Source organism: Hibiscus syriacus, unplaced genomic scaffold, assembly GCF_006381635.1.
Source record: "Hibiscus syriacus cultivar Baekdansim isolate YM2019G1 unplaced genomic scaffold, ASM638163v2 tig00111575_pilon, whole genome shotgun sequence".
NCBI classification, from domain to species: Eukaryota; Viridiplantae; Streptophyta; class Magnoliopsida; order Malvales; family Malvaceae; genus Hibiscus; species Hibiscus syriacus.
Genome location: NW_024063125.1, coordinates 205,556 through 227,258, shown reverse-complemented (window position 1 = coordinate 227,258; position 21,703 = coordinate 205,556). Strand labels below are relative to the sequence as shown.

The following is a 21,703-nucleotide window of genomic DNA, read 5'->3' as shown; positions in this document are numbered from 1 at the left end:
GGAATTACCGTGGCATATAAAATTTTTTCATCAGGGAATTCTTCTTTAATATAAAAAATGTCATGACATTCTGAAATGTTTTCTAGCCTAGATAAATGGTCTGTAACCTAATTTTCAGTACCTTTCCTATCAATTACCTCTAAGTCAAATTCTTGCAAGAGTAATATCCACCTAATCAGTCCAGGCTTGGCATCTTTCTTGTTCACTAAGTATTTTATAGCTGAATGATCAGTGTGAATTATGACCTTTTTGCCTATCAAGTATGGCCTAAACTTGTCAAATGTAAATACCACGGCAAGTAATTCTTTCTCAATGGTTGTGTAATTCAATTGTGCATCATTTAAAGTATGGCTAGCATAATAAATAACATGGAAAACTTTACCTCTACGTTGCCCAAGCACAACCTCCACGGCAAAATCACTTACATCACACATTAATTCAAACTTGTCAAAAACTTTGCTTCAGCTCTTTGAATACGCCATGGCATTCTGATCGAACACGAACGGTTGATTCTGTTACAGCAGGGTGCACAAGGGCTTGGATATTGTGGAGAAGTCCTTAATGAATCGTCTATAAAATCCAGCATGTCCAAAGAAACTCCGAATACCCTTGACAGAGTTTAGTGGGGGTAGCTTCTTGATCACCTCGATCTTGGCCTTGTCTACCTCAATGCCCTTTGCATAAATCTTGTGGCCTAGAACAATGCCTTCTATTACCATGAAGTGGCATTTTTCCCAATTCAGCACGAGATTAGCCTCCTCGCACTGCTTTAGTACCTTCGCTAAATTGCCGAGGCATTTTTGAAAGTCGTCCCCAGAAACAGAAAAATCATCCATGAAACTTTCAAGACACTCCTCAACCATGTCAGAGAATATGGCTTGCATGCAGCGTTGAAAAGTTGTCGGGGCATTACAGAGTCCAAAAGGCATTCTTCGGAAAGCATAAGTGCCATAGGGGCACGTGAATGTGGTCTTCTCTTGGTCCTCTGGTGCGATGGAAATCTGGTTATACCCCGATTAACCGTCCAAGAAATAATAAAATGTCTTGCCAGTAAGTTGATCAGCATTTGATCGATGAAAGACAAAGGGAAGTGATCCTTCTTGGTGGCCTTGTTGAGCTTGCAGTAGTCTATGCAGATTCGCCACCCGGTGACCGTGCGAGTAGGTATCAACTCGTTGTCTTCACTGGTCACCATGGTTATGCCTCCCTTCTTGGGCACACATTGAACTGGTCTCACCCACGAACTATCCGAAATGGGGTAAATTACTCCAGCATCAAGCCATTTGAGAATCTCTTTCATCATAACTTGTTTCATGATTGGGTTTAATCTTCGTTGTGGCTCTATGGATTTGCCGTGGCATTCTTCTAGTAGGATTTTATGCCTGTAGATTGTTGGACTTATTCCCTTGAGACCTACCATCATCTAGCCTAACACTTTCTTATGCTATGACAAGACACTTAACAAACTCGATTCTTGGTTAGGAGTGAGGGTAGAGGAAATAATCACAGGTAAAGTTTCATTACTACCCATATAAGCATATTTAAGATGTTGTGGCAAATTCTTAAGTTCTAGGGTAGGAGCATGTTGTAGTGAAGGCTTAGGAGGAGCAAACTCTTCAAAGTTAAGAGGTTCAAACCGCGTACCTGGGCTAGCTTTAAGGAAACTAGCATGCTGTTCCTCGGATGAAAAATCATTAGGCTCTCTGTCCTTTAAGTCTTCCACTAGCCTCATCAGGTCCCAACTGAATGAAGTTGTTATGGAAAAATTGATCTACTTCTTTCGTTATTACTATATCCACTTCTAAAATACTCTGGCATTCTTTAGAATCATCCATGTATTTGAGAGATCGAAAGACATTCACAGTGACTTGTTGATCGACCACTCGCATGGTCAGTTCACCCCTCTCACAGTCGATGAGAATACGACCGGTAGCCAGGAAGGGTCTCCCCAAGATGATGGTACTGTGGCGTCAACCTCACAGTCCAGAATCAGAAATTCGATAGGAAAAACGAATTTGTCAACCCGCACGATAACATCTTCAATCCGACCTTCAGGATGCACATGTGAACAATCGGTTAATTGTAAAATGAAAGATGTGGGTTTCGCATTTCCTATCCCAATCTTTATGAAAATTGACTTAGGCATCAAGTTTACAATCGAGCCCAGGTCACATAGTGCCTTCCCAACAAATTTTTCTCCTATCGAACATGGGATGATAAAATTACCCGGATCATGTCTCTTTGGTGGCAACTTGCTTAAGGAAGAGCAAAATTCTTTTCTAGTGGCATTTGTCTAGTACTGTTCAACCTTTCTCTTCTTGGTAACAATTTCCTTGAGGAATTTAGCATAGGTGGGCATTTGTTCCATCGCCTCTAAAAAAGGAACATTGATTTGCAGTTGACTCAGAATGTCGACGGACTTCTTAAACTGGATATCTTCATTGTCCTTCTTCAGTCTTTGTGGAAAAGGAGGTGAGGGTCTGGCTTCTTGAACTGATGGGGTGTGATATGAAGTTGCCTTGGCATTTCTGTTTGCCCCCTCAGACGCTTTGCTAGATGAACCCTCATCCTTATCCTCTTCTATTGGTACTTCTTCCTGCACTTCTCGATCATATTGCACAGTTATAGGGGGTGAATCATCCTTCGGTTTTCCCCCAAACTTGTCTTCAACATTAATTTGTGTACCACTTCGGAGAGTTAGCACACTGCAACTCTCATTGCCATGAGGTTTAGTGACTTCAGTGTCACTCGACAATTGTCCTGGTTTGCGTTCTTGTAATACCGCAGCAATTTGACCAACATGACTCTCCAACGCCCTTAATGATGAACTATGGCTTTGAAACAGGGCTCCTTGATTTTTGATGGAGGTCGCATGGTCTTGCAGCATTGTCTTTGTTGCAATAAACTCTTGCAGTGTAGCTTCCAAAGAACTTGTGTTTGATGAAGATGACCCTCCCTTGTTAGAATTATGCCATGGCATATTCGATTGATAACCCTGAGAGTCATTGAAATTTTGTTGTCGAGCTGGTTGATGGGCATTGTTGGATCCTTGATTTCCCCATGAAAATATTGGATGTTGATGCCATCCAGGATTATATATGTTGGAATAGGGGTTGTTATTGCCTCGATTGAAGTTGCCTACAAAGTTGATGGATTCTTGATTGGTTGGCTAATCACTCTCATTGTGATTGTCGTGGCATAATAAACAAGCTGAATGGGTTGCCTTCACTTCTCTCACCTCACTTGGCCTTTGTAAGTTCTTCAACATGTTGGTGATAGCAGCAAGTTGGGCGGACACCGAATCTTTAGAATCTAGCTCCAAAGCTCCATGAGATTTTCACCCAACTCCAAGCCTTGTGGATGGAAACTGATAATCATTAGTGGCAATCTTATCCAGAATGTCAAATGCCTCTGCTGGTGATTTGTTAATTAATGTCCCATTTACCGAGGCATCTAGCATCATCCTCGTGGGTGCGTTTACTCCATTATAGAACATCACCACTTGTGTCTAATCTTAAAAACCATGATTTGAGCATTTATGAAGCAATGCCTTGTATCGATCCCAGCACTCATACATCGACTCGTCATCAACTTGACGAAAGGAAGCAATGTCGTTCTTCAATTGGGTGTTCATATTCGGAGGATTACACCGCAGCAAATTTTTTTTGCATAGATCATTTCATGACTTCATTGAACCCGCTGGAACACCACTTAACCACGCCCTTGCTCGGTCACGCAGAGAATATGGAAATAGTTTTAATTTCAAAACATCTTCATGCACCCTTTGTTGGCAAAAAGAATGGCACACCTCCAAGAAGTTACGAATATGCTGCCTGGAATCTCCATTTGGCATGCCCCCAAACTGTCATATTGAATTTAACATATTGAACATTACAGGTTTGAGCTCGAAGTGGGCTGCCTGAATTTCTGGGGCCACTATTCCAGGATTTAAATCATCTAAGATTAGGTTTAAGTGATCACGAATAGGGCGAGGCCTGGCTGCATTCCCAGCGTTTAAATTTGCCCCGACATTCTGATCCTCCTCATGACCAATGCCTTGATTTCTGATTTGGTATATCTTTACATGTTGAGCGCGTCTTCTTTGCCTAAAAAGCCTCTCGATTTCAGGATCAATTGGTTCTAATGGCTCTTCAGGGTTGCTTCGGGTTATGTACCTAGAAAAATAAATGATAAAAAATTAAGGAAAGTAAAAAAGAAAAGCTATCTGAAAAAGAAAATATGAACAAGTAAAATAAAAATGCTATGACAAATCAATTTAACTTCCAGTTTCCAATTCCCCGGTAACGGCGCCAAAAACTTGTCTGCTTTTTATGAGTAATATAAATGAGTGCGGATATGTGTGCAAGTATACACAATCGAACAAGTAATAAAGTGATAAGTTGAGTATCGTCTCCACAGGGAATTGGAGAAATCAAATAGATTTGTCAAGGCACTTTACTTTGTCACCTAAGTAAAGTTAGTGATGGTATATACAAATGAGAATGGTGTGGCAATATGGAATGACTGAAGTGGAAATAGAAGATGGTGGTGTGGTAACAATTGATTATGTTGTGGCAAATTAAATTGTGATGCATGCAAACATATGGAAATGTCAAGGCAAAATGAAATGCAATTACATGATTTAATATATAGGACTTTAGCTTTCTTACACGACAAGCTGCTATGGGAATGAGTGGTAGGAGTCACTAAGAAAATCTACGTCTATTTCTCTGAATGGTAATTATTCTATGCCTAGCCTACCTGAAAGAGTCTACAGAGGTGCCCTATACTATCTCTAGTAAGGGACTCAACAGATTAAAGATGCCCTGGTAAATCCGATTGGCGTAAACCCCTGCAGTGATCCTATTGGTCCAGATAACAAGATATGTCTCGGTAATACATTTTTGCGGCAACATTAACATCTAACCTATCATTTTTATACAGCTCCTTTTAGTTGAATGAAATCCTAGCCTTATCTCCAAGGTAGATTAGGCCCAGTTACTACCTAGAACCCATTGTTTATGTAGTTCCTCCCTAGTTTCTCTCAAAGGCTAAGGATATTTTGCCAAGGCATTCTATCAAACCCTAAGAACCTCCTAAGGAAAGGCTACTCTCGTAGCTCCTACAACCTTAAGGCATTAAGTTTCATGAACAAACAAATTAAAGAATATAAAAACAACCATTCATTGAAATTAAACTTAAACATCCAAACGAACTCCCACCAAATAGGATTAGTTCATGGTGGGGTTCGAAGTAAACAAGCACAAATCAAGTTTCATTCATTCCTTAAAACCCAATAATAAAATATGAAAGCAAAGAACTAAGGGGAGGAGAGAAAGCCTTCGACGTGAACTGCCTAATGCTTCCATCGGCCACCAAGAACTACTCCCAGCGAACTGGCTCCTCTCGGACGCTTAGGACGCCACTCCCTCAGGCTTGTCTAGCAGAAATGCCACGGCAAGTAGGATTGACGGAGAAAGATAAGACCTTCTCTCTCTAACTTTTTGAGCTCAAATCTGGGTGGAACCAAAATCTTCAACAATGTGGCTTCATCCTCTATTTATAGGGGAAAACTAATCCTAGGACTTGGTGTTGACTATCCTAGGAAACCCCAAAACCATGGTTAAGATGCTTGAAAGTCGGGCAGAACATGATATGATACAGCCTGGGTAGCTGGCTGAGTGACCGGCATAATACCTTTGCAGGCGCCCAAGGATAGACATGATCTGTAGGGTCAGGCGGCGTCATCAGAAGAACCGACGGTTAAAGTGCCGGTCCCTCAAGGCGGATCTTCGAGGTGGATTCCTCAGGTAGAGCTCTCGGACAGTCGAATACAGTTGGCTTTGAAAATATCTTCTCGCACTTTAAGCATTTTCGAAATGCCAGTTCAACTTGGCAAATTTATTTTGCCCAGCAATCTCCTTATGTCACGACATTTTCTTTCCTCTTCTCATTGCTTTCAATTCCTGCACACTATCAAACAAAAACACCTTTCCCATAAGGCAGCACTACTTTAAAAACAAAATGCCACGGTAAACTGAATTCCACCACATGCAACTAAATGCTTTTAAATGCATCTACATGGTCCTAAATGAGCTATTAGACACTCAATAACTTAAGTGAAAAGGTCCCAAAATGTGACCTTTTACGGACTCATCAATAAACTAACTTCCTCACAATATTGTCGTTTGGAATGATCTCTCCATATGATTTGAGACCACTGAAAATCATTGAAAATCTATCCGTCATAGCTTTGATGTCTTCATCCAGTTTTATCCTGAAATTTTCATAGCTATGAGTTAGAAAACTAATTTTAGATTCTTTTACCTCGTTTGTGCCTTCATGAGTGATTTTTAGTTTATCTCATATTTCCTTGGTGGTTGTACAAGATGAAACTTTTTCGTATTCATCTGGTCTAAGAGCATAAAATATATTATGGATAGCCTTTGAGTTGAGCTGGAATATTCATGTTTCTCCTTCACTCCACAATTTTAAATGAGTGGAAGGTATGATGTATCCATCTTCTATGATATTCCTTGCTTGAATGAAGTACCTCATTCTATTCTTCCAATAAGCATAATTAGCTCCATTGAAGAAAGGAGGCTTGTTGGCGTGCATTGAATCAAGACCAAAGTCGAAGTTTGAAGTAGAGGCCATTAATGACTTGAATATCGATATAAATCTTCCCGAATTGACTCAAGAGGTAATTAAACCTTCAAATGAGTGAGGCTCTGATACCAATTGTTGAGTTATTCGATCGAAAAAAATAGCTAAGAGGGGGTGAATTGGTAATTAAAAATTTTGGTGGAAGCTTTTGTAGAAAATAGAAAATATTTGCACAACGATTTAAAGTGGTTCGACTTTTTCAACCAAAGTCTACGTCAACTACCTTAGCTATCCACATAAGGATTTTCCGCAAATTCACTAATTTGTCTTTCTTTTGAGGACAAAGAGTAACCTTACAAATCCCTCAAGAATTATACCCCAAATTCTTGAGAACACTCTTTCCCAAAGAGAACAATACAAATTTTTCAAACTTACAGAAAAACCTCATTAGGCAAGATTTTTTGCACAATTCTAGAAAAAAGAAAGAACACTCAAGAATGAATACAATTGAGTACAAGTAGTGTTCTTGAAATAAAAAATGAATATTGAATGAAAATAGGCTTGAATTGCTCAAACTTGATGTTTAAGGCTTTCTCTTTATTTCTCTCACAATTGTTGTTTCTTGTTTTTGATCAATGGCTCATGAGCTTGTTTAAATACACCTTGGATCACTGTTGAAAACATTTTGATATTTCGAAATAACAAATTAAGTTAAATGAATGTTAAGATTTTCCAAAAAGATTTTCCGAGTGTATTCGATATAATTATTCGAATATCAAAATATTACTCCAAATCTTTCAAATGTAATTTTTAATCCTTACTAAAGTGTAAAATTAAGTTTCAATCTTAAAATAATTTCAAAACAATTTTACAAAGTATTTCAAAGCCAAAAATTCCAGATTGCTCAGAGAGAACCGATTCCCCCCCAAGAGGGTACCGATTCCCCTTAAATGGTTTGGCTCCGAGAAAAACAGAATGCTCAGAGGGAACCGATTCCCCCTATTTAACGATCGAAATATTTGAATTTTACACTTAGGGAACCGATTCCCCATGAGGGGATACCGATTCCCCCACGCTCTAAGCTGTTTTATTAATTGATTTCACACTAAAACGGCTCCATTGACTCCACTAATCATCCCCAACGTTCAGAATCAATTGAAGGAGTATTTAAACAAGCTTAGAAGCCATTGATCAATAAAAACAAAAATTATTAAGAATTGAGAGAGAATCAAAGAGAAATCATCAAACTCATTGTTTGAGCACTTCGAGCCTATTTTTCATTCAATATTCATTGTGCTTTCAAGAACACCATTTGTGCTCTATTGTATTTATCCTTGAGTGTTCTTTCTTTGTTCTAGAATTGTGCTAAACGATCTACTTTGTGAGGTTTTCCTTGTAAGTTTGCAAATTTTTGTATTTCTCTTTGAAAAAGAGTGTGCTCAAGAATTTGGGGTATAATTCTTAAGGGAGTTGTAAGGTTCCTCTTTGTCCTCAAAAGAAAGAACAAATTAGTGAATTTGTTGGAAAATCCTTAGTGTGGATAGCTAAGGTAGTGGACGTAGACTTTTGTTGAGAAAGTCGAACCACTCTAAATCGTTGTGCAAATATTTTCAATTTTCTGCAAAAGCTTCCACCAAAATTTTTATTGCCAATTCACCCCACTCTTGTCCAATTCCATCGATCGATTAACTCAATAATCACTTCTGAACGTTGGGGATCATTGGTGAAGTCAATAGAGTTGTTATGGTGTGATAACAATTTAATAAACCAGTTGGGAGAGTGTGTGTATCAGTACACTCTCAAGGTGTATCGGTACACTGTGTGTAAAATTCAAATATTTTGACCATTAATTGACCTAGTGTATCAGTACACTTGGGGTGTATCGGTACACTAATTGCATTCGATATTTTAATAAAGCCAGAGTGCATCGATGCATAGGATGTGTATCGGTACACAAAATGCATTTGATTTTTCAATAAAAATAGGAGTGTATTGATGCATGGCTATGCAATGGTACATAAAATAGCTTCAATGTTGGGTGTGCATCGATACACTAAAGCGTGTATCGGTACATCCCTTTCTAAAAATAATTTTTGGCTCGATTAAGGTTTGAAATACTTTGTAAAAATTGTTTCAAAAATATTTTAAGTTTCAAACACAATTTGACACTTAAGTAAGGATTAAAAATTACCTTTGAAAAAATTGGAGTAATATTTTTGATATTCGAATAATTTAATCGAATATACTTCAAAAATGATTTATAAAATCTTAAAATTAAATAACACTTAATTTGTTATATCGAAACATCAAAATATTTTCAACAAACATATTTGACTAATTAACAGAAAAACTGCATAGGATTGAATTAATATGAATTACATAAATGTCCTCGAGCTTCCTAATAACTATAATAACCTTTAATGATCAAAGGAACAAAATACCATGAACGATAAAGGAACTAGAATACATTTAAGCCTAATTTATCGAAAGTATGCCATTGACAGATTTGAATGAAATAATGATGATACACTTAAGTGTTAAGCACAATGGATAACTATGATAATGGAGACGACCTAAGAACTCATATCTTGATCCACTTGAACCTTAGAATCATCGATTTAAATTTCGGATCTATATTGGAATTCCCTGAAGTGTAAAATGTACCAAAAAAAGACTAAACATTGAAATAACTAAATAACCTCAAGCTCTGAAATTATTAAATCAACCTCGAATACCAAAATAACTTTATTATATCTGAACTGGATGAAAGTACCATATGTATCCGAATTTCGAAAACGTTTGAATTACTCTGGAAACTCTAAAGTGACCAAGATAGATTTAACTACTAAATGACCTAAATATCGTCCTGACTTAGAAATAAGTGATTGTTATTGGATAAATTCTGGAAACACCAAGAAAACCTTAGTATTGTATCATAGTCATCCATTGTGCTTAACACTTAAGTGTATCATCGTCATTTTTTCGTTATCGTCATCTTTATCAGAATCACTCTCATCTTTTGTGGATTTGAGAGAAACTCCAACGTTCTTCTTCTCTGTCTCCTTCTTTGTCTCGTCCCTTTTCTCGAGGTCTTCCTCATCTTGAAGCATCATTTCATGCATGAGGAGAGAACCGATTAGCTCATCAGGGTTAAAGATTTTAAATTTTTAGCATCAATAGTTGTCGTATTCTTTGATTTTCAAGCTTTTGGAATAGAGTAAACTAACTTTCTCACAATATTGTCATTTGGAATGATCTCTCCATATGATTTGAGATCATTAAAAATCACGGAAAATCTATCCGTCATAGCTTTGATGTCTTCATCCGGTTTCATCCTAAAATTTTCATAGCTATGAGTTAGAAGACTAATTTTAGATTATTTTACCTTGTTTGTGCCTTCATGAGTGACTTATAGGTTATCCCATATTTCCTTGTCGGTTGTACAAGATGAAACTCTTCCGTATTCATTTGGTCCAAGAGCACAAAATATAATATGGATAGCCTTTGAGTTGAGCTGGAATATTCTTGTTTCTCCTTCACTCCACAGTCTTGAATGAGTGGAAGGTATGATGTATCCATCTTATATGATATTCCATGCTCCCATGTCACTTGCTTGAATGAAGTACCTCATTCTATTCTTCCAATAAGCATAATTAGCTCCATTGAAGAAAAAAAGCTTGTTGAAGGGCATTGAATCAAGACAGAAGTCGAAGCTTGAAGTAAAGGCCATTGATGACTTGAATATCGATATAAATCTTCCTAAATAGAATCAAGAGGCGATTAAACCTTCAAATGAGTGAGGCTCTGATACCAATTATTGAGTTAACTGATCGACAAAATAGCCAAGAGGGGGGTGAATTGACAATTAAAATTTTTTGTTGAAGCTTTTGTAGAAAATAGAAAATTTTCGCATAGCGATTTAGAGTGGTTATACTTTCTCAACCAAAGTCTACGTCCACTACCTTAGCTATCCACACTAAGGATTTTCCACAAATTCACTAATTTGTCTTTCTTTTGAGGACAAAGAGTAACCTTACAAATCCCTCAAGAATTATACCCCAAATTCTTGAGAACACTCTCTCCCAAAGAGAACAATACAAATTTTGCAAACTTACAGAAAAACCTCACTAGGCAAGATATTTGCATAATTCTAAAACAAAGAAAGAACACTCAAGAATGAATATAATTGAGTAAAAGTAGTGTTCTTGAAAGCAAAAAAGAATATTGAATGAAAATAGGCTTGAATTGCTTAAACGTGATGTTTAAGGCTTTCTCTTTATTTCTCTCACAATTGTTGTTTCTTGTTTTTGATCAATGGCTCCTGAGCTTATTTAAATACACCTTGGATCACTTATGAATGTTGGAGATAATTGGTGAAGTCAATAGAGTAGTTATGGTGTGATAATAATTTAATAAACCAGTTGGGAGTGTGTGTGTATTGGTACTCTCTCAAAGTGTATCAGTACACTGTGTGTAAAATTCAAATATTTCGACCATTAGCTGACCTAGTGTATCGGTACACTTGGGGTGTATCGTTACACTAATTACCTTCGATGTTTTAATAAAGGCAGAGTGCATCGATGCATAGGATGTGTATCGGTACACAAAATGCATTTGATGTTTCAATAAAAATAGGAGTGTATTGATGCATGGCTGTGCATCGGTACATAAAATAGCTTCGATGTTGGGTGTGCATCGAGACACTAAAGAGTGTATCGGTATATCCCTTTCTAAAAATAAATTTTGGCTTGATTAAGGTTCGAAATACTTTGTAAAAATTATTTCAAAAATATTTTAAGTTTCAAACACAATTTTTCACTTAAGTAAGAATTGAAAATGACCTTTGAAAAACTTGGAGTAATATTTTTATATTCGAATAATTTAATCGAATATACTTCAAAAATGATTTATAAAATCTTAAAATTCAATAACACTTAATTTGTTATATCGAAACATCAAAATGTTTTCAACAGACATATTTGACTAATTATCAGAAAAATTGCATAGGATTTAATTGATGTGAATTACTAAAATGTTCTCGAGCTTCCTAATAACTATAATAACCTCTAATGATCAAAGGAACAAAATACCATGAACGATAAATGAACTAGAATTTATTTAAGCCTAATTTATAGACAGTATGCCACTGACAGATTTGAATGAAATGACGATGATACGCTTAAGTGTTAAACACAATGGAGGACTATGATAATGGAGATGACCTAAGAAGTCATATCTTGATCCACTTGAACCTTGGAGTCATCGATTTAAATTTCGGATCTATATTGGAATGCCCTGAAGTGTAAAATGTCCCAAAGAACGTCTAAACACTGAAATAACTAAATACCCTCAAGCTCTGAAATGATTAAATCAACATCTAATACCAAAATAACTATTATATCTGAACGGAATGAAAGTACCGTATATATCCAAATTTCGAAAATGTTTGAATTACTCTGGAAACTCTAAAGTGACCAAGATAGATTTAACTACTAAATGACCTAAATACCCTCATGACCTAGATATAAGTGATTGTTGTTGGATAAATTCTGGAAACACCAAGAAAACCTGAGTATTGTATCACCTCTAAAGGTTGGGAAGTACGACTCAAGTACGTTAGTCATCTTGAAGTCTGTTACAATTCATAAATTAAGCCAATACCATCAAAATAAGTAGAGTTTCCTCAAGAACTGATCAAGGATGATTATGATATTGATTAGATCAACTGGTGCAGTCAGTAATAGGAAGTGAATAATAATCAAGTACCATAGTCCGAATGATTGACAAGTATTGCAGTGTTGTGAGTTGTTCAGTTCGAGTTAACTCGGTACCCTGACAAATTGACATGAATCTTAAATACCATAAATCATCGTTACTCCATTATTGGATTAAATTACTAGTAATTCTCTAAGAACCAAATGTCTAAAATGCCCCTGATTTGCCTGAATAATTGGAACACTCAATATATTGCGTTCCTTGCGTCGTCTTGAGTCTACCAGTGTTCATCTTGTATCTCTTGCCACCGGCGTGTGAGGGGGTGAGAAAGGCCAAGTTTTTGACATTTCGAAAACGAGCTCTCTGTCGTTCACCGTTGTGAACCGAGCTTGGTAAATCTTTCAAAACCCCTCAAAATGCAAGTAGGAATCTTTCCATAATTTTTACGACTTCCAAAGCCTCTGCATGCGCCCCTACATTCCAGTTATGCGCATGGGGAAGTTCCACACGTCTGGTAGGCTGGTTGAAATTGGGCCGACCCGATCCAACCCGTATACTAAACCTAACCCGTGTCTAACTCGACCCGAATCGAACCCGTTGACCGTTGACCGGCATTAATTTTTTTCAAAAACCTCCATCTTGATATTTTTTTGACATCCTGAGTCTGATTTCACGATTCATTTTGCTAAATTTTGACCCAAAAGCCCCAAATTAAGCCTATTAATATGAAAGTACTTCGTATTTTTTTAGTATTTTTGCTTATTTATTTGGGATTTGATTATGGAATTGATTTGAGAATATATTTTTATGAAGGTACTCGTGTTTCACTCGACTGAGGGTTGGTTAGATCCGGTGCTTCTCGTATGTCAGATCCGCATGATCCGTTAATCTAGCGCTGCCGCTGATCGTGATTGATAGACTCAGTAGTAGGCTCTCTTATCAGACTACTCAGACCGATATAAGTGTGTTTTCTGATGATGTTACATTACAATTTTAAACTATTCATCTGAACTGTTTTAGATCTATGATAATATTGAATCTTTTTACGACACGATACCTGATTTTCTGAATATTGTTTATCTGATATCTAATTTACTATACATTTCTGATATGATCTCCAATTTCTGTATTTCTATATCTGATTTTTGAGTCTGGAATATTTTCATGTTTTAATGGATTAAACTATTGTTTTCACTTGAATACGTACATGTTTATTACTGTCATTGGGGTATTATTGGAGGAAGTATATCAGGCCTAGTCTATGACTTGTAAGATCTTACCACAGGCTCCTCTACTTTGTGCTCAGGGTAAGTCCATATCGCAGGCTCCTCTGCTTTGTGCTCAGGGTAAGTCCTTACCGCAGGTCTTTATTCTATATGTATAAGGTCTTACCGGGTGTACAGGTGGGTGTATGGTTTTGAGGAGCCTATACATTCTGGTGATCGGATGGGATAATGGTTATTTTTTTAAAACATGTTTGATAATTTACTAAAGTAAGTTATCCATGTGTTTTTATACACCGTAAAGAACACACTAGGATTTTTAGCTCATTTTGTAAAATTTAACCTTTTCAGATAGTAGTATACCGTAGGCTAGCAAACTTGGCATCAAGAGGACCAACTACTCCTATTTTTGTACCACTGTATATCTCTATATGCCTTTTTGTTATACTTTGGTGCCACGTGGTTTTGTTATCGTCTTGATATATCTGTATTACTGGTATTTTTTTTGTATATGTTTTTTACGATATATATATATATATATATATATGTTTATCATATGAACATTTATTATGACTAATTTCATATTATACTGTTATATGGATTTTAAAGTTGTTTTAAATATGAAAAGAATTTCTAAATACAATATGTAGCCGCCTAGATTTGGGCATAACGTTCAAGTCGGGTCTGGGGTTACAATGAATCCATTTATGAAAACGTGTGAAACCAAGTTCATGAAGGGAGCTGACGAGTCATGTTCACACTTGGAAGCCAAGTGCATGCAATGGGACAAATTCATGCAAGGAAATGAACCAACATGTTCACACCAGGGGATGATGAATTCGGATATGAAGATGCATTCAATTAAATGGATGGACATTCATTTATTTAATTAATCCTTGAACTTGATTAGGGGTCGTGCATTGTATCTAGTTAAGGATGAATATTCATGGATGAATGTTCACTCATTAAAGCCTTGTATTCACACTATGCATCCTTAGGCTTATAAATATCCTTAGCATTTCATTTGCAAATAATAAACTTTTTATCAATGAAAATATTTGTGAGAATATTCTCTTTTTCATAGTTCTTTTATAACTTTATCGACTTATCAAGTGCAACTGTGCTTGTGGCATCACCTATCATTTTATCCACCTTGATACTTCTGGTTCCTATCTCTTTTATAGATAGTGGGTCAAAGTCCTTATTACCATCCCTTAAAGAAGCATATAAAGTCTGGGTCTTTGTTCTTTAACATTGGTTCTTCTTTGAGTATTCTTTAAGATAATACTTTCAAATTCCATTACAATCACCATCACCTTTATTTTACCTCCATCACAATACCACTATTCCACCATACAATCACTTATCTAAAACCTATAAAACATATCATTATCTTTATTTATTCTGCTGCCATTTCTATCTTTCCCATATTATTCATTCATATTTAACCATTCTCTTTGAAGTCTTCTTATTTCAAAAACACTTGTTGGCTTCCGAGTTCCTACATTCAAAGTGAAAATCTTAATCACCAAGTGGAGTAGGGCATGCTCATATCATATAGTATTCAGAGCTAAGGCGAAAGTAAGCAAGTATTGAAATTTTATTCGAGCAAATCAAGAAAATAAAAAGAAAATAAAAGAAAGAATAAAGAAGAAGAAAATCAACAAAGCAAAAGTGTATCATCTTCAAATTGAAAGAAAAAGAATATCAAAAGAAAACTAAAATGTTACGCAAGTTTGCTGATGTGACAAAAAGTTTGGCCTGCATGATTAAAATAAACCTGAAGTCTCAAGATGCACCAACAAACCTGAAATTGTAGGGCTTTGAGAGAAGATAGAGAAATTAAAATCACCATCATTTCCTCCAGCAACAGTCCACCATCATTCCATCCATGTCAACATTCACCTTGCCGTCTTCCTTAATCACCATTTCCTCTCAGCTCTGTTGAGCTTGCTTTCAGTTGGGAGAGTTCCAAGTCATTGATATTTCACCACTTTTCTGAGATGTTCGTCATATAGAGGGTGATAGAATGCACAGCAGCTGTGTTGAGTGAAGGAGAAGACGAATAATTACGATTTATGATAATGATTTCAGTTTGGGAATTTCTGCCAACCTTGTACGTATTCTTGGAGTGTAATCTGTTATGGTTTCAGTTGAAAGAATCAGTTATAGAAAGATCGAATGCCTAATTCAATACAAAATAGGAAGTTTTCAGTGTGCAATGGACATTGAAACAGTGTTTGAGGATCAGTATGGTGATTAGTCAATAATGGACTTCCCTTACCAGATTTCTTCGATTGCGAAATTGATTCTGTTTATAGTATGACCTTTTGGAAGCATTGGGCGTTTGGTTTAACATGGTTGTACCTTTTCTTCGGTCAATTGTCATAGTTGGAGTCGATAACTTTTCTTTTTTTTACTCTTAAATTGCTGTTTTATATGTATAATGCTGGCTTCTCAGATGTTCAGGATTATTATGTATTTGTCAAGAGACGGATAATGCGACTTTACTGCAAAAAGGTTTATTTCGCCACCTGATGATCCCCCATATAGTATTCTTCCACTGCTTCAGGCTGAGATTGCTGAGATTTAAATTTTCTGTTTATTAAGTTAAATAAACGAATATAAACTAACATTATATGAACAATTCACAAATATCTCATTAAATATTTTGTTCATTTAGATCTCTAGTTGTAGCTTGTTTTCTCCCGACAGGTTTAATTGCTTTTAATCATTTCTGAAGAGAGGACACGATTTCATAATTCATGAATGCGTTTTCAAGAGTTTAAACACAAATTATTCAACTTGTTTTCGTTTCATACTAATGAGTGTCATAACATCTCCCTCGAGGATCCGTTAGATTTAAAAAATTTATTTGGGGAAGACGATGAAATATAATTTTGAAAACAATTAGATTTTGGAGTCGCCACTAACTTTTAAGTTAGGTATGTTGGAAACCTTAAACATCATTTTAATGAGTTTAGAAAAATCATTAAAAGACGAAAAATAGTTTGCGTTTTATCAAAAATTCATTTTTAAGAGTTTGAGAGTCGATTACGTGTAGGGAAGGGTAAGCATCCACACAACGCCCAAATTTTGGTACCTAAACGATTATATGATGCTTAAATATTGAGAATTACAAACTCGAAAATTATTTAAATTTCGATCATTCTATTTATTTGAATTTATTAAAAGAAGTCAATTTTCAAAAAAAAAAACTAAAACAATGATGCTTTTGCCAATAAGGAAATAAAAATTTGACGACAAATTATAAATGTTGTGGGTACAAAAAATTAAAGAGCCCAAAAGATATTTTCTATTTTCTAGAATAAGGCTAATTATTTAATCAAAAAAATTATAATTATTTTTATAAGAGAAAATACATCATTTTGTACGAACAATCCTTGAAAATGCAATTCCTTTATAGTTAGGAGAATTTTTCATGGATTCCCCTCACAAAACGGTGTTTCTTTAATTTTATGGATGATATAGTTTAAAAGAGTATAGTATTATATTAAATTTTAGAAATATTCAGATAAAAGAATGTCTTTTTGTGCAAACAATCATTAGAAATGCACTTCCGTTGTAGTTAGGAGACTTTTCCATAGGTTCCCTTCACAAGAATACATTACCTCACATTTTCCTCATATCAAAGATAAAAATAAAATAAAATAAAACAAAATAAAAATAAAACGAGGGGAAAAATAATCAAAATAAAAAATATAAAACAAAGAAAACTATCAAATACAAAAAAAAAAACCTTTGTGCGAAAAATCTTCGAAAATACACTCTCTCTTGTTGTTGGGAGATATCTTCATAGATTTCTCTCACAATAAAATTTTCTTATTTACATATATAAGAAAAAAAAGATGATTTATATAAAAATAAGGTGTAAATTATAATATATATATGCGCGGAAAAAAAGTAGTAATAATAAAGATAACCAAGTTCGGTTGTAAATCTAAAAATCTAAAATACAAGTTAAACATCGGTAGCCTACTAGCATAAACAAGGGGCCAACATGCAAGCTTTCTAAACCAACTAGCAAGATTATAAATACCAATCAAATAAGAGGGTAAATAAATAAGGTTGAAACGTAAGTGGTAAAAAATATAGGCCCTACATGCAAATATACCACAAGCAAGACCAGTGACTAAAACAAAATAAAGTGTAAGTTAAGATGCTAAAAGGTAAATGCAGAAAATTAAATGTTGGAAATTAAAAGAACTGATATAAAATGTAGGAAAATTAAAGGGCAGAAAAATAAAGTAATGGAATTTAAAGTGTTGGAAAAAAAAAACAGAAATAAATTGCATAAATTTAAAAGTTAGGGGGTTAGTTTGTGCAATAAAATAAAGTGTTAGTAAGTTAGTAATAACAATAGAAATAAAAAGGTAAGTATGTTAATATGAGCAATAAAATATAAATTAGAATGTTAGTAAGTTAATAAGAACAATAAAAAAAGCTAGAATGTTAGTATGAACAATAAAATAAAAGTTAGAATGTTAGTATGAACAATAAAATAAAAGTTAGAATGTTGTTAAGTTAGAAAAGTTAGCGGTTAGTAAGGTTCGAACCATAATAATGTGGATCATATCCCGAATCGGGTCACCACAAGGTCAAATCGAATAATTCAAACAAATATATAAAAATAAAATAAAATAAATAAAAGTTAGTGGTTAGCAGAGTCCAAACCATAATAATGTGAATCATACCTCAGATCTGGTCACCGCAAGATCGAATTGAATAATTCAAACAAATATATAAAAAGAAAATAAAATAAATCAAATAAAAAAGGTTAGTGGTTAGCATAATCCAAACCATAATAATGTGGATCATACCCCATATCTAGTCACCACAAGATTGAGTAATAAGAGAAACAATAAATAAATAAATAAATAAATAATGGTTAAAGTGTAATAAAATAAAATCAGTGGTTAATGTGCGATAAAATAAAAGTTAGCAGTTAATCCAAAATAATAAAAATGCATAGATCAGTGACCAAATTGAAATAAAGCAAATCAGGGGGTCAGAAACGCAATAAATAAAACAAAAGATGCATAGTAACCCAGATGTAAAAACAAGGCTACAGATGGAGGATCCGAGTGTAATTTTACTCTAAAATAGGCGACCAAAACAAAAAAGTGGTACTAAAAGAGGGTGCTTAGACTTTATTTACCCTTTTTCTTAAAACCAGAATATTTCCCCCCCATTTCACGTGAACTTGGCCGAGAAGCTCACTGAAGCTTCGAAGCTCAAAACCGCCGGCCACACACCGTTCGACGGCGTCACCCACCGGGCCGGTGATCACCCTACTCCAACCGGTGACCCCGAAACTACCAAAGTAAGCCCGACCGAAGGCTTAAACGACCAAAACTTTCCCTCCGTTAAACTGTCTTTCTCGTTCTCTCTCCCTATGCCGAGAGGCTTAAAACGAGCCTCAACGCCGACCACCACGCTTCCTCTGATCAACGGAGAACACCCGAACTCCGACCGACGCCCGAACCGAACTAGGAAAATCCAACAAAGGTCTAAGGGACCAAGCTTTTCTTCCTCTCTTTGCTCTCGACCAAAGCCCCCCCCCCAAGGACCTTACGAGCTTACCACCGGTCACCAACAGCCCGAGCTTCCTGGGCGAGAGATGGCCTCTCTCTCACACTCCAGCCACCGCTCAACAGTGACCACCCTTATGCATCTATACTATCCCGAAAAAGAAAGAAAATAAGAAAGAAGAGAAGGAAAAGCCATGTTTTATTGTTTTTTTTGTTCGATTACAAGAAGGGGGGGGGGCTTTACATTGCTTGCTTTTTGGCTTTAAAGCACATATTACAAATGGGTAAATTGTTATCTTAGTCCCTGGATTTTTTTCTTTATTTTATTTTAGGACAAAATTAAGGTATTACAATGAGTGGGTGAGTAAGTGAGTTCAAGCTTTAATATGGATTTTTCAACGTCCGGAGGTCTTAGCTTAGTAGTTGTGAAATTGGAGGCTTTGACTTAATGGAAACTTGATAGGTTTCACTAGTTGAGTTATATCTTAAATTTAAGTATTCTTATATAAATCATTAAATTTTATTTTGGTTTAAGTCTCACACGCATTATAATTGGGTGATCAACGTAAAGTTAGTTATGATTTTAAGACAAAAAGTAATTGAGTGATCAAAATGGAAGAAAAATGATAATTAAATATTAAACCTATAGTTTATCCTAATTCACCGCAACTACAACCGAGCAAAGTGTTATGAAAAGTTAGGCAGTAAAATCGACCCAATAGGTCAGGGATAAAAAATTTTGCTCATTAAACCATCTCCAAAATTAATTTAAGACTTACGACAAATGCTATGGTGTGAGAAACTTGTCACGTCTACATGATAAGTTTATTTAAATAATATTTTTTATTTAAATTTATTGACGTGACGAGTTTCAAGTTATTATAATAAATATCATAAATTTCAAATTATTTTAGAGATGATTTAATAGGCTAATTTTTTACCGCCCCACCTATTGGACCAATTTTTCTTAAGTTAGACTCTTTTCGATTGAAAAAAGAAAAAAAAGGTATTTCAGCGATTGAGATTAATGATATAGGCCCATGTAGTTAGGGGCTTCATTTAGGTTGAGCCCGCCCAATCCAAACACAAAAATAGAATTCTCAATTCTCAGATTGTGGCTATTGTATATTTACAAAAGGAAATTATGCTAGTTCGTTTGCTCGGTGTTTTTTCAGTGGAGATGGCGGCACTCAGAAGACTCATCATCAGAACCTCCAACCCCTCTTCCCTTCTTATTTCCCACAGAGGTATCACCTCTAAGCTCTTCGTCGGAGGTACTTCACTCATCTATTTCTCTCTTTTTTCTGTATCATATGATTTCTTACCTTTGAATTTTCTTATACGGAATCATCAGTTTATCCTGTAAATGGAAATGCTTGACCAATTTTCAATAATGATATAAATATTCTTTTGAGAGAAATTCACTTCTGCTCCGGCTCATTTTAATTGTAAATGGAGAATTTAGTAGATTTATAGAAATTCACCTCTGTCTATGTTGATAGTTATGACACTGAACAGATATTTGCTTAAACTAACAGGTCTGTCCTTATATACCACGGAGAAAGGGTTATCAGATGCATTTTCTCAGCATGGTCAAGTTGTGGAAGGTCAGTATGTGATTGAATCCTTATCTTTATCTTGATATTGAGCAATAATCCGAGGGATTTACGAATTGGTTTTTCTCGAACTCGTGATAACATTGTTGCTTTTACCAGCCAAAATTGTAATGGATAGAGTTTCAGATAGGTCAAAAGGTTTTGGGTTTGTTACTTATGCATCGAAAGATGAAGCCGAGAAAGCAATAGCTGAGATGAATGGAAAGGTAAACCATTCTTTTCCATTCCTTTGTCTTCATAGATATGGAGATCTTAGTGGTTTTGTAAATAGTTAAGTGATTATTGACAGGATTTGAATGGCCGTGTAATTTTTGTGGACTATGCTAAACCCAAACATAATTTCGGTGGCGGAATGCCAATTGCAAGGGGACCTCCTGATTCGGCCGATAAAATACATTTCCAAGACACTGGCATTGAAAATTAGGTAAAATCCTATGTTACATGCAAAACATCTTGCCATAATAATTCGTTCATACGATAGTAATAGTGGCTTCTAGTAATTTCAGTTTCATATAGCTGCCCAGAGGACTGCACAGCAACAGAAGCAAGAAGTCATAGAAGTTTGCATAATAATGTTTTTAGGTCAATGATTTCGGTAAAGATCATTGGGAAAATGTTACTTACATAGGTTGGTTTAGCCTTCGAGTGTATGTTGTAGTTGCTTGGTTGGGTACAATATGGTCTTGAATATTATTCTAAATTACTCAAGTTGATTTGATTCTCTTTATTCGGTAAACTATTTTCCTTTCTAACTAAGCTTAGTTTATTTAAAATTGCCAAACCTTGGTTACGTACCAGTGTGGTATGAATGCATATAATTTATTACTAGCATGTAAAGTTTACGCCAGTGATTCGTATAAATGGTTTTCAGAAAACATTTTCTAGAAAATGTAATTCATTTTATGTAAAATATTTTCTGGAAACTGTTTTTACTGAAATAAACATACCCTTAGTTTGGATTTCTGAATAGATGGTCCAATTGAAGAGGGCA

At 35.4% G+C, this 21,703-nt stretch overlaps 1 protein-coding gene across 2 annotated transcripts; it reads left to right on the top strand.

The window, feature by feature from the left end:
• The first annotated feature begins 20,254 nt into the window (after positions 1–20,254).
• Positions 20,255–21,321, top strand: LOC120165113 (small RNA-binding protein 11, chloroplastic-like). 2 transcript variants are annotated; one of them, XM_039174700.1, is made up of 5 exons: positions 20,255–20,370; positions 20,635–20,703; positions 20,812–20,918; positions 21,002–21,136; positions 21,219–21,321. In XM_039174700.1, the coding sequence occupies exons 1-4, from the start codon at positions 20,277–20,279 to the stop codon at positions 21,134–21,136; spliced, it is 405 nt and encodes a 134-aa protein (XP_039030631.1). In that variant the 5' UTR covers positions 20,255–20,276; the 3' UTR covers positions 21,219–21,321. The 2 variants fall into 2 exon arrangements, with proteins under 2 accessions (XP_039030631.1, XP_039030632.1); XM_039174701.1 differs by having other exon boundaries at positions 21,210–21,321.
• Positions 21,322–21,703: the final 382 nt, after the last annotated feature.